The following is a 14,131-nucleotide window of genomic DNA, read 5'->3' as shown; positions in this document are numbered from 1 at the left end:
CAGATGGACTTTCGGTTGTTTTTTGTTTTAAATAATAATTATTTTGTTTCTTGAGAAGCATTTGTCTGTAAAATGAGTAAAAATATCACTAATAGGGTATTTTAAAAATCATTTTATATTTATTTTTGTCAGATGGTGATGACAAAGTTCTGGGTTAGGTTGATTAAAAATTTAATTTTTTTAAAAATGTTGCAACTGGGAGCCTGCACCTTAGCATCTTTACATTTCCAAAACATTATTTGTCATATTTGCATACATAAGGTTGAGAAATAAAAAAAAATATGGGAAAATTAAAACCCATTTTGTCCCTATTGTCAAGAATCACTGTACTCTGTTCTATTCAGGCGACATCAGTAGCCTCTTTATTCATATGGATCTGCTTTGGAAAAACTGTAGCTTTCCTATTTGTGCTAGCAGCTTCGTTGTTAATCGCTCACCATTGTTTTGATTGGAAGAATCATTAGTCAGTCATGTTGGCGAACACTACTCTCTCTGGGTGAAAGAGGAAGCTGCTCTGTGGGAGGGTCAGTACATGCCTTGCTCAGGTTTGCTTCTGAGGCTCCAGTCTGTTGCAGCCTGTTGTCATTTTTGCAGTTACTTTTGGAAGCATTCTTTTGACGACAACCATGCCGAAACCGCGCTCTTATTTGGTTCTGGAGAACTACATTGGAGGAAAGTTTGTGTCCTGTGGAAATCACATTGACTCCTATGACCCTTCCACCGGTGAGGTCTACTGCAAAGTACCAGACAGCGGCAAAGAAGAGGTAGAAAAGTGCCACATATAGATCATGATGTATTTTAGTGTGTCTTAACATGCATTTCGTTCTTCAGGTGCAATATCCTATCTTTTTTTCCACGTCTACGAATAACTGTAAAATATTCCTCTTTTAACATCATTTTTATGTTTATAATTGTAATAATTTGACTTCATCGTAAATGTTGCTATTGATATTTAATAAGATAGCTTAAATCATTTTGACCATAAGAGCATATTAATTCAGACATCTGCTGTAAAACATTTCAGCAAGATGCACCTTTGCTCTTTGCAGAGTTAATGCAAAAGTAATCATTAAACACCCATGTCAATAAACGCCGACTTTTCTGCCCCTGGGTGGGAATATTGAAGGGTGCTCTCCGTTGTTGCTTCATAGACTGTTTTGAAAACAAAGCTTTTCATATTTGTGTAAGAAAATATTAAACTGAGGTATTTTCTTATTTGCTTTTGCAGTGTCTGTAAAATCCAATAGGGCTCTCTCAATAGCAGGGAGCTACAGGAAAGATGTTTTCTAGGGTCTCTCCTTAACACACAACTCAGTCTTTAAAAGCAGTGTCCAAAATATCTTTGTATCAAATCTTTATAGATAAATTTAGAAACCAGAGAGGTTTAATGAACAATAAACTAAACTACACAGACTCCAAAATTAACTACAAAAAGTTTAAGAACACAAAGCCCTGATTTCAAAACCATAAAAAAAAAATAAAAATAAAAATAACTTACTCACTTTAGTTTTGTCAGGCAAGATGAGTAAAAATCCCAACAATCTCTAATTTTACCAAGTACTAGAAAATCTGCTGTACTGTATGTGCAGCCGATAATGGAACCTTTAATCTTTAACCATTTCTCTGCCTGTCTTTTGGCTGCAGGTAGATGCAGCAGTGGCAGCGGCTAAAGAAGCCTTCCCTGATTGGTCAGCTCGTAGTCCACAGCAGCGAGGAGACGTCCTCAACAAGCTCGCCGATCTAATTGAAGCCAACATGGAGGATCTCGTGCAAGCCGAGTCAAAGGACCAAGGTGACTTATAGTGGTATCATCATTTTATTAACATGAATCAAGTCGTACCATTTCAAAACCTTCGTTACATGTTAAATGTTTAAAACTAATTATATAAAACTAATTATAATCAAATTCTCTCCAGGAAAATTGATGAAATATTTCCAAGAACACACTCCCAATCCTCCCAGGAGCAGCTGTAGCCAGCACCATGTTAAAGATCAGATGTATTTAGATTGCACTACATGATTTAGCGCAGAGGTTCCCAAACTGTGAGGCGCGCCCCCTAGGGGGGGCGCCGTGTCATTGCAAAAAAACAAAAAAAACAAAAACAATAACAAAAAAAAAAAAACAAAACATGAACACTGTATGCGCTGGGTTTTTACCTTAGAATGTCTCTGTTATTCCTATGTCAATTTGATACAGTAGAGGCTTCCACACTTCCCATATTTGTGTCCTCTGTCACTTTTATCAGCAGTTAAAACTGTTTAATCCGTTGTGAACATGGTGTAACCTGTTTTTCCGAGCCGCCTTTAAACGCAACATGAGCGCTACGACGCTCGCGCTGGGTTTACACCTGTGAAGGAGACCTGCTGCTGCTGGGCGGAGCTACGTAGGTTTGTGTTAGAATCACGGCAGCAAACCAGCAAAACACAAAGAACTTTTCACTTTTCACAGTTTTTCCCTCCAAACTAACCGACTGAGTTGAGTAAAGCTGTTGGATGCAGGTAATGATGACTAGCTAATATCAATACAGAACCTTAAGCTTAACAAGTACACCGGTGTTGGTGTCTATTGCCCCCAAAAAAGTCATTTTGCCCCGCAAAAGACGAAATACTTGTCTTGACCCCAAAGCAAGAATAATGTATAAAATGACACTAATAATGACGTATGTAAACAGAATGTTTGAAACTTATTTAAAACATCGAGTGCTGTATTGTAGCATACAATATTGAGCATTTAACATTAAGTTCTTTGGATAAACTGATAGTGATGTTTCTCGCACAATTTGGGTTATCAGGATTCCATTTGTGTTCGGAAGCGAGTACTGGTGATAAGTTTTACTTAAACTCTGCAGGTAAAACTGTGACATTTGCCCGGACTGTGGACATACCCAGGTCCGCGTACAACTTTCGCTTCTTTGCGTCGTCTGTGCTCCACCACACCACCGACTGCAGCCAGATGGACCACATGGGCTGCCTGAACTACACCGTGCGCTGCCCAGTTGGAGTTGGTGAGAGTTTGGCTTGTTTCCCTCAAAGCTTGCAGAGCTTTTGCTTGACTCGTGGGTGTTATCAGATCGTAATTGTTGTGTGCTTAGCTGGCCTGATCAGTCCCTGGAACCTCCCTCTGTACCTCCTGACGTGGAAAATTGCACCGGCAATCGCCACGGGCAACACGGTGGTGGCCAAACCGAGCGAGATGACCTCTGTGACCGCGTGGATGATGTGCAAGCTGTTGGAGGAAGCTGGTAGGATTGCACGTCATAAACTTAAGATGTTCTCATGTAAAATACTTTAAAAAAAAAAAAAGATTATTATTATTATTATTTCTGCTTTCTGTTCTGCAGGCGTCCCTCCAGGTGTGGTCAACGTCGTGTTTGGCACCGGTCAGAGAGCAGGAGACGCCCTCGTTGGCCACCCAGATGTCCCGTTGATCTCCTTCACCGGCTCCACTGCAACTGCTCAACGCATCACAGAGCGGAGCGCCCCCTACTGTAAAAAGCTCTCCCTGGAGTTGGGGGGCAAAAACCCAGCCATTATCTTCGCTGACGCAGACCTGGAGCAGTGCGTCGAGACAACCATTCGCTCCAGCTTCTCCAATCAGGTGAGGCAATCGCGACGAAGACGGGCATAAGACACTCAAATATTTTTGTTTGTACGATGTTCTCCGTATACTTTGAACCTAGAAGTATATGGAGGATTTATAAAGCCCAAACTACGGATTCAGAAAACATCCCAGAACAGTGTAATTAATTTGTTTCGGGAAAACTGACTTGATATTATAAACCAGTGAACAACAAAAGTGCGGAAAGCTTTTGTTTTCAGTTTTCTCAGAGCAAGTATTGCCATTAAAACTAATAGATGCTTTCAATCCTTCCTGGACATTACTGTAAAGATAATCTTGCGTCGCTGTTGTTTTAAGGCGAGAACTCGCTTGTTCTCAAATACCCTCTGGACATGGAAATGTTACTGTATCATATCAAATGCAGTTTACACCAAAGACAGGTTGTGATTATTTTGAAAAATGAAAATTCCTCACTTTCTCTGTCATTCTCTACTCCTACAGGGAGAAATTTGCTTGTGCACCAGTAGAATTTATGTAGAGAGGAGCATTTACTCTGAATTTCTGGAGAAATTTGTAGCTGCAGCTAGGAAGTGGAAGACCGGCGCTCCATCTGACCCAAGCAACAACAACGGAGCTCTCATCAGCAAAGAGCACCTAGAGAAGGTGAGCCGTTCATTTCTTCTCTGTATTTTTGTTTTTTCTGCATGCTTTATTGTGAAACTTTTTTTTTCTCTCTTTTGCTCACAAGGTTCGCAGCTTTGTGGCACTTGCCAAATCAGAAGGAGCTGTAATCCACTGTGGCGAAGGAGTCGATCACCTAGACCTTCCTGAAGCCAACAAGTCTGGCTACTTTATGCCTCCTACGGTCATCTCGGGCATCCCTGACAGCTCCCGGGTCATGCAGGAGGAGATCTTCGGCCCCGTCACTTGCGTTTGCCCCTTTGACACAGAGGACGAGGCTGTTGCCAGGGGAAACGGGGTCCGCTATGGCCTGTCAGCCACTGTGTGGTCCAGGGATGTGGGAAGAGTTCACCGTTTGGCCCAGAGGCTTCAAGCTGGGTTAGTGTGGACCAACTGCTGGTTGGTGAGAGATCTGAATCTGCCGTTTGGAGGAATGAAACACTCCGGTGTGGGCAGGGAGGGAGGGAAAGATTCCTATCACTTCTTCACAGAGGTGAAAAGCATTACCATCAAACACTAAGTAGGATACGTGGGATGTTTGCATAAGATGTGGTTTGTGCAAACAGGGAGATATTTTATTCTTTTTCTTTTTGTAGATCATCTTTTGTGAGCTTCTTTGCAGAATTGGATCAATGCATTGGTATTTCCATCCTCACAGATTTCTAGAACCTTCAGTCCGATCAAATCAGTTGAAGATTGAAGTGTTATGTTGAAACTACAGAAATGTACACAGTAACATGTTAATGTCTAATAAAAAGAAAATAAATAATTTTGTTTTAAAAGGTAGAAGTTTTTTTATTTATTTAATTTTACTTATTTTCTCTCTCTCTTTTCTTTTAAAGTAAGTTTTGGACCGTGTGTTTTCAGAAGTGTGGGAGAGCTACCTAATCTCAGAGAGTATCCATGCGTTTTTGTAAAAGCTTTTTTTTTTTTTTTTTTTACAAAAGTCTTATATTTAAGCCAGTTCCTTTTTTGCGTACATGAATTTGGCAACTAATGTTGATTCTCAATCTGATTCTATTTGCACAGCATTTTTCAGTCAAAAATGTCACCAATCGCCTCTCTGTGTATACACTGCAACAGTGAAAGCTGCAGTTAATTAGAGGAAACCATGATGTTACGTTCACTGAAAATGAGCATGGACACTGCCGAGAGGCAGACAGCAGCAATGAAATAGCTGCAGAATGTTCAGTTTAGTACTGGTTGTGTTCAACATGTGACAACAATAATTTTTCTCATTTTCCGGACTAACAAGTCCCGAAAAAAAAAAAAAAAAAAAGCCCTTTAAACCTTGCTTAAATCACCCAGAGCTCTGTGGGAGAATGCTTTGATCTGATAAAAAAAAGCAAAGTTTTGAGCTACCAGGATCTTTTGGTAAAGAGTACGGCGGGAAAAAATAAAAATGAGTTGGTTTGGTTTGTGTCTTGCAAAAATATAATTGGGTCAGCAATTTTCAAATGACTGATCGCTGGAGTTTGTCTGATGACATACTGTGATTTTTTTTTTATTTTATTTTTTAAGATGGAATAAATTTGGGACATCTGTTGCATGGATCTCCTAATTCTCCCAAAAATAATACAGCCCTCTGTAGCTAAATTTAAACCCAGGAACCTTCTCATTGTACTGCCTGGTGATAAATGTGATCCTGTAATGTCACATGAGACGACTTTATGCTTACACACTGGAACATGCTGTACTGGATCTTCCTTGGGCCAGTGTGCCAGATACATAAAAACAGGGCACACACGTGGGTGTGCGAGTGGTACATCCGAAGTGTGTAAAATTACACGAGGAGGTGAGCTGTGTAAGGTTCACCGTGAAGGCCGGTGTGTGTTCCACCCTCTGTGTTTTGGTTAGATAACGGGTATTGTGCTGAGTCACGCTGCTGCCTTGCACACACTTCCACAATAGTATGCCTTTCACAATGGGCTATGAAACAGATGCAACTTAACACGTTTGTTGGCTTTTTGTTGCATTCTGATGCACGAAAGCAGATCCAAGTGCTGAAATCGTTCTTTAAAAATCATGGTAGTTAGAATTAGGTTTCTCCAAGTGTCAAAAATAGAATCTCAACACAATCTTTTTAATTACATTTATCATCACAGAAGCAATCGGTCTTGATTGTAGAATGATCTAGTGCAGGTTTGTTATAAGTTTCAAGCATCTCTGCTCCGACTGACCAAGATGCATTGTGCCGTGAACTCTTAAAACATGAAGAAAGTAAAAATACAAATGAAATGTTAACCCTGTAGCAACATCAGGAACAGTATTTGACATTCACGTCTTAAGAAAAAGGAAAGAAATTTCACGAAAGACCTGACACAGGAGCTGAAATATTCAGTCCCTTCAACTGATCATCTACTGATTTTCATTAGTTCTGTGGAAATCTTTTGTTGCTAAAAACTTATTTCTGTCCGCACTGGGCGTATTATCCTTGATTTTCGACAGAGATCAACAAAAGAAACCAATTGTCTGTTAAATTTAAAAACATCGTTGGCTCCAAAGGGTGTAGTTCCACATTTTCCCCACACGATGGCGAGCATAGTTCACATTGATTATTTTGTTGCTTGCTGGAAACCGCTTTCTCGCTCGACGTAACTTCCTTGTTTACTCTCTGCCAACAGGGAGAAATCTGCCGGCGTACCAGTTAAATGGGAATGGAAAAGAGAATTTCCTCTCATATTCTATGAGTTTCAGGACACATTTCTGCGCAGCTAAGAAGTGAAAGACTGACGCGCCATCTCTTTACAAGAAACAAAAACGAAAACTCTGAAGAGCACTCAGAGAAGATGAGCGACAAAGTGTCAGTGTTGTTATTTATACCTCTTTTCATATGCTGCTGTTCAAAACATTTAACAAAAAGGTTTGCTTCAGAGAAAGGCATGATCTTCTGCTGTGGTTTCATTTCATTATTTTAAAGCTTTTTCGTAGAGCAACAACAATAGCAAAATCCCAGATTAAAATATGTGAAACCTACTGCTTGATCCCATAAGTTGATGATTTTGTTTATGCAAAGTTCGCAGTGGACATACAGCAATATGTGAAGTAATAGCAATCAAATCTAAGTGCCCAATGAAGAGGATTAAAAAAAAATAATAATAAAAAAAAACATAGCCTTCTGGTCTGTGTGAAACTGGCTATGGAAACAAACAAAAGGTTCAGTAAGGATATATAATAAACAAAGAGAATGTGTCCAAAACACAATACTCAACGTGTAAAGCTTCTATTTAGTCCAACTGAAATTTTACATTTTAATTTGGGACAACAATAAACAAGACTCACACCGTAGCAGCCACTTGCAAGTTTCTCAAAGGTGATGACATACACGGTCAAAGTCTGTGGAGGTTTGTGCGTCATCCAAACTTTATAATATGTACCTACAAGTAACGGTTTCACGCTGACTTATCCTCGTGTCAGACATGCTGACGCATGAAGGGTGAACCAAAGGGCAGAACAACAGCTAATAAGAAATAAACATAATAAATGGCTTTCTCAAATTTACAACCTGTCATCTACAAAAAAAAGTGGTTTGTCAGAGATTAATCAAGTATAGTGGTGAAAGTTTCCTGCTAAATTATATATTCTGCATGGTTTAAATGTTATATATCTGGCCAGCAGAGCCAGCCCAAATCATAAGTGAACTAAGGTGATGCTAAGAGCTCCAAAACCAGTAAGTAAATAGTTTTAGGCTGCTGTTTGGAGAAAAAACAACAACAACAACGTTTCAGATCTTTTAGTTCTAAGTGCAGCTCATTCTTTAAGAGCTAAGAAAACATAAACTAAATTACGACATTCGGTAGTTTCTGTTTGCTGCTGTAAATGAGCCCCCCCCCCACCCCCCCTCCCCCGAGTTGTTTATCAACTCCAAAAATCCAATTAAACATGACCGGTCCATGCTACTCTGACTTTAAATGGAATCTGTAAATCTTCTTGTAATAAAATCTTCCCTCCTGCCTACTTTTCCTCAGCAGGTTCCTGTTGTAGAGATAATATATCATCTGACGTGACCTCGGTTTCAGTGTAAAAACAACAGTCAGGACCGGTTAGTGTCAGACTCTAACTCACCCCCTTAACCTTTGAACAGTTATATTTTTTCACTCTGCAGGGTATGTGTATATAAAAGGTTGCTTTAAAGTTGCATTATCTTGTGTTTGAGTTATATGTGTAATACAAGGAATTTTTTTTATGTTTTTTGTAGAAGTATTCATACGCCTTGAACATATTCACATTTTGTCATAACTGTAAACTTTAGTATATTTTAGTAGGACTTTAAATGACAGACCAACTAAATGTCATACAGTAAATATGAAATGGCATGATATGTGGTTTTGAAAATGTTTTTCTTTGTTTTAAAAAGTCTGAAAAGTGTGGAGTGTGTTTTTAATCAACTCTCCTGAGTTACTATCCTGGCCATTGTCTATACATGTTCTCATCTCCCATTGGGCTAAATTTCTTTGGTTGAAATTTTACCGGGCCAATTAGGGAACAGAAGAAGAAATTGTGAGTTTTTCCACTTTGTTTTAGAATTGTAGAGTGGTGGAAGGTGAACAAAGTCGTTGAGTCCATGTGGGCCCTTCTTCCAAATATTGAATTAACATTAACAGCGGCCTTGTTGGGCTCGACACGTGTCCCTTAGCATTTGGGATGTTTTTGCAGCGCACACAATTTCCGGGAAGCTTCATAACGTGGAAACGCTGTAATACATATGTCACTGCTAAACATCACCAATTGGGAAAAAAAAAAGTGCAAAAGGTAGTTCTTCAGTGTTCCTATGGCTTTGAGTATATTTTCTGGAGACTATAAAAAAAATATGATAAGTAATTATTCAAGATTATTATAAAACAGGCAGTGAAGAAGGAATGTCCCTGAATTTACTTGATACTTGGCAGATTCCTTGGCCGGGTTTCCCTTGTAGAAGAGGTTGAGTGGGATTTCCTGGTGAATTAAAGGTAAAAAAAAAAAAAAAGCAAATATTGAAGTTTGTGATTGCAATGTGAAAGAGTGTTGGATTAGTTCCATGGGTTTGAATACTTGTGCAAGACATTCCAGATTAAATGTAAAAAAAAGTATTGGGTGAGAGTAGACTGTCTGGATTAAAACTTTAACAGAAAACAGCATTTGATGCAATAAAACACTAAAGTAGGGCTTCTCAGTAAGTCTGTGTAAGCCTCTGAAATCCACTAAGAAGCAGCTTTTAATAAAAAAAAAAAGCATAGACTTAAAATCGCAAGACTGCTGCAACTGTATGGACTGTTGTGCAGCATCATCCTTTATAAGCACTCCCTTTTGTAGCCCGTGTTATTTTATCGTGTAAGTTCTTTATAAATCTGATCCTGTCGTGTCATCTGAGACTGACACTGGCTGCTTCTGCAAGCAGACTGGGACATGCTGTACTGTGCCTCACTCGAGATCCGACGTGCCTGCTTCAGGAAAAAAGGGCACCCGAGGGGAAGTGCCCCGTCTGATAAGCTAGTGTGTAAAATCACGTCCACTGGTGAGCTCTTTGCGAGGTTCACCACGGAGGCCAGAGTGCGTCCCACCCTCTGTGTTTTGGCTAGGGAACGGGTATTGTACTGTGTCACGCCGCTTGATTGCACACGCACTCACAGTGATATGCCTTCTTAGAACACAGCATGTTATAAAATCGATACAACCCGAGAAGCTTTGTCAGCTACGTGTTTTATTGTGTGCCGACCCACTTTCTAAACAGAACAGGGCCGCATTCCCTCGGTGTTGTTTCGGTTTCCTCCATTTCTGTGACTTTTCTGGTTTTATCTCACATCTCCCCTCTCGCGGACCTTTTAAGTGAGACGGAAAAGCCTCGCTGAAGGAGGTCTCGCCCAGCTGTACGTGACTTCGAGGCCGTGATTTCAGCCCAACCGAGCGTGTAAACGTACCCTTAATTAGCACGCTCTCTGAAGAGTAACGATAGCGCATCTTTCCGCTTTATGTACTGCGGGTAAACAGGAAATTTTGGTCCAGTAGTCAATGTAAACAAGCTGTATTCAGAGGCTTTTTCTGCAAAGTCACTGCTGCGTTTTGGGCCTTTTTAGAGCAAAATTCAGAGCAGCAAGTCAATAAAGTGTTTTAATCATCGGGTTTGCTTGTTAATGTTTACCTAAAATACTATGACAAGCCAAATAGATAAAAAGGTTCCGGTAAGTAAGTAAAGGGGATCTCCTGCGATCGGATCAACCCTCTAAGTGATAAAAAATAAAAAATATCCCACAGCATGAAGCAGCCACGACTATTTTTTTAAAGTGAGGTTGGAATATTCAAGGACAATGTTGCCTTTTCGCTGTATGTTGCTTGCTGCATTAACACCAAACATGTACATTTTGATCTCATCTTATCAGAACACTTTTTTTTATGCTTGATGTATTCCTCACACAGCTTGCAACAAACTGCAAATGGTCAATAGCTTTCTTTGTGACTCTCTTCCACAAAAGTCAGATTCGTGATCCGTAGTTGTCCGTTAGTACTAGGACAACATGGTCATGTTTTGTTTGGTTTGCTTTTATGGAGTACTCATTCCATTTTTGGATGATGGATTATAAAAGACTTTTGCGAGTTCTTTAAAAGCTTGCAATCTTGCTTCATAAGCAAACCATTAGTTAAACTTCTCCACTTCATAGTTCTTTTTGATCTCCAATGTTCTCAAACAAACCTCCGAGGCCTTTAGAGGACAATAAGATGTATTAAAACTTCATGGTCGTGATGTTACAAATGCTTTCACGGGGCGCTTTCTTTTCTCCTCGACTCTGCGTCAGTGATGTGTTGAACTAGCAGTGCCCACCGCCTCCTGCTTCTCTCAACATGCTCCCATCTCCAAAAGCTCTCAGTCACATTTTGGTTTGGGGAATTTTCCACAGCACTTCAGCCTGGATTTCGTTGTAGATAAGCCCCCCCCCCCAGATGAAGCTAAGTCCTGAGAAAATACCGCAGTTCAGGCAGGTTAAGCAAACTCAGCCAATAAACCCCAAGTGTGCAAGGAGACAGTGGGAGAGAGAGGAGTATGGAGGGAAGGAGGGGAGAGAGTTACTTAGCTACAGTCGCCCAAATGTTTTCATCTAGATGTCAGTCTCTTCAAGGTGCAATGTACCCAGCAATCTGAAAATAAATGTGTCAAAATCCGTTTATATATACACATATATAACTTTTCATGAGTAACAATGTTATACTCCAAAAACAAAACAAAACTCTCACACAAAAAACTTTAACTGCTGAAAGAGCAAAATTGTTACAAACATATGCATATCTTGCATATGTTTGTCCATATGCAAGGTATGCATATGGACAAACATGAACCATGCATCTTATTGCAGCATAATTGAGGCACTCCAGGGACAGTGTTTGTTTTGGCAGTATCAAAATGACATAGAACCACAAGGAAGAAAATATGAATTATAGATGATTAACCTGATTAACCACAAAAATATGTTACTAATTAGGCAAGTATTGCTGTATATATCAAGTTGAACTGGGCTTAAAGGCAGATATAGGTGGATGTGAGTGATACTTCTTACATATAAGTCATTGAGATGCTTATTAAGAATGCTATCTGTGCTATTGTAGTGTTGGAAACCATGCTAGAGATGATCAAATTCAACATTTGTTTGAAAATGGTCATTTACTGTGACTGCCTAGCGACATGCCCAATGCCTGCTTCTCCTTCAGAGACCACTGATCCTGCCACAAAGCTCTAAAGATTAAGCAAATACGGAAAATGAATGAATGTCTGGATAAAAGTTGTCTTTTCTGATTGTAAAGATGTTTTTTTTTTTTCAAACAATTTGTACTTACAAAGCAACTTTAAATTAATGTAAAGTCATAACCCCTTTGAAATTGAAAGGGTTCTGCATTTGTGCTGCTTCTGGATTGATGACAGATGCAGAAGAGGTTCACAGATTGTAATATTCTTGAAGAAGCATGATACATTTTAATGGGAGAAGGATTTCACACGTGGCATCTTAAGCAACGCGTTTCAGATCCGCAGGCAGCTGTGTTTCATGCCTGAATAATTAGTTCCTGCATCCTCGAAACATTTCCTTGCCCCATTATCTTTCTGGTGTTGGTGTTTTGAAGCTCTTCACACCAACACCAGAAGATATGGTCTCTACATCTCAAACTGTCACCATAAATAAAAGCTGGGTCAGCAGCTACAGTTTGCATGAAAGTAAGGTGTTAACTCTGAAAAGCTGCACTATTGATTAAGGCGTGAATTGTACGTGAATTGTATATTATAAATGTATCAAAATCCGCTTTGTGCTCCCTTCCACTGTTGATCTAGAGGTTTTGACTACCAATAATTCTTCGTTGATTTCCAATGTTGCGAGATTTCACATTATGACAGCTTATGCTGTAAGAGAGGTTTACACAGCGTTGTGTAACCAAGGGAGGAGGTTGAAAGCTTAGGTCAGGCACTGCAGAGCAAATAATTAAATGAAACTAGGTCAGCAAAGAAATAAATGAAAGACAGTTTTTAGAAGGCTATTTATGGTTTAAACTACAAAAAGTAGTGGGGAAAAAAAACAAAAAAAACAAAACACATTGGACACAGAAGATGTAAAAATAGGAAACACAATGAAATTGCTGTACGGATAGAGCAGCAAATACAACTTTTGTTCCTGTTTGTCTTTACCATTTGAGCACTAAGTACAAAACTCCATGCATTTGTGTTGTTAATGTTAGAGTACGTTGTTTGTATGCATCGGTGAATCCATTTTAACCATTCAAATGTTGCAGAAAAAACGTTTTTGACTACCAAACAACATTCTTCATTATATTCTAATGCCCTTAATATCGGCGTGTTGAATGGTGTGATGATGTGAATATATATAAGAAATAAAGAAAGGATAGTTGTTTATAATCTCACCTTATTCAATCAGCTAGTTTGGGTTTATCAAAAGCTTCAAACATCTAAATTATGAGAAACATTTTAACTAATTACTTCTCAAGGCATATGTCACATTTTTTGTGACTTTTGATGCAACAACTGTATGTAAATTGAGTGAATTTTAACTTTTTTAAAAGTATGAAAAAAACTCACATCAAGTAGGTCAACAATAACAAGCTCTAAACAGAAAAGACTATTGTCCTCATCCAGCCTTAAACTGAATGTCATGGCGACAGAGAGCTGTATACATGACTCCTAATTCATTTTAGAGAATTTTTAGAAAAAAGAAAAAAAAATGCTTAATGCCATTATTCTCTAACTGGAATAGTGCTCATTTTTTTCTATGCACAGGAGGACAGATAACGCCAAATCCTCCCCTGAACGGAGAAATAATGAAGCCAGCATGTCAGGGTGGAACAGAACGTTAGGCCTGTCGCCTCCAGCATGGCAGCCTCACAAAGGCCATCAGGGCTCCACGGAGACCGCACAGAGCCGAGGCCTGTCTGTCAGTGCGTGGGTGGATATGAGTGTGCAGAAGAGGGAAGCGGGGCTGGGAGGTCGAGAACTGCCTGCTAACTGCTGACTGGTCAGTTCCAGTCTGTAGGACCAGATGGCTCAGTTTGGCTGCTGATTCCATGCCACACATACCCAGCGATCAGATGTCTGAAGTTACATAAACAAGCATTTACATTTGGTACATGAAACGGTGGTGTTCCACACCTTTCCCATAGTCTGCCTGTTTGCTGTCCTAATCCCCTGATTAACACATCTGCATTCAATGTCATTCTATTCCTAAGAGTATAAGAGTATAAAGTCACCGGTTTTCATTGTTCATTACTAGTTCATCCGCCTGTTCTGCTCTATGCTGCTTGATACCGCTTCTGATTTATTTTTAGATTTAATTGGTTTCATTATTGTCAGTTTACATTTTTGGACTCTTTGGATTTGGAATTGTTTTTTGTACATTTATTTTTGTATTGTTGAATTTTAATTTT

General features: G+C 39.4%; 1 protein-coding gene across 1 annotated transcript; it reads left to right on the top strand.

Moving 5' to 3' along the window:
* The first annotated feature begins 515 nt into the window (after positions 1 to 515).
* aldh8a1 (aldehyde dehydrogenase 8 family, member A1) lies at positions 516 to 5,026 on the top strand. The gene is made up of 7 exons (XM_015029734.1): positions 516 to 764; positions 1,645 to 1,792; positions 2,850 to 3,005; positions 3,093 to 3,242; positions 3,342 to 3,598; positions 4,061 to 4,222; positions 4,308 to 5,026. Exons 1-7 carry the CDS (start codon positions 627 to 629, stop codon positions 4,758 to 4,760), a joined length of 1,464 nt encoding a protein of 487 aa, XP_014885220.1. The 5' UTR covers positions 516 to 626; the 3' UTR covers positions 4,761 to 5,026.
* Positions 5,027 to 14,131: the final 9,105 nt, after the last annotated feature.

The sequence above is a fragment of the Poecilia latipinna genome, unplaced genomic scaffold (genome assembly GCF_001443285.1).
Source record: "Poecilia latipinna isolate Pla-1442-1.1 unplaced genomic scaffold, P_latipinna-1.0 Scaffold161, whole genome shotgun sequence".
In the NCBI taxonomy this organism is placed as follows: Eukaryota; Metazoa; Chordata; class Actinopteri; order Cyprinodontiformes; family Poeciliidae; genus Poecilia; species Poecilia latipinna.
Note: the sequence above shows the minus strand (reverse complement) of the source record. Positions and strands in the feature narration are given on the sequence as shown.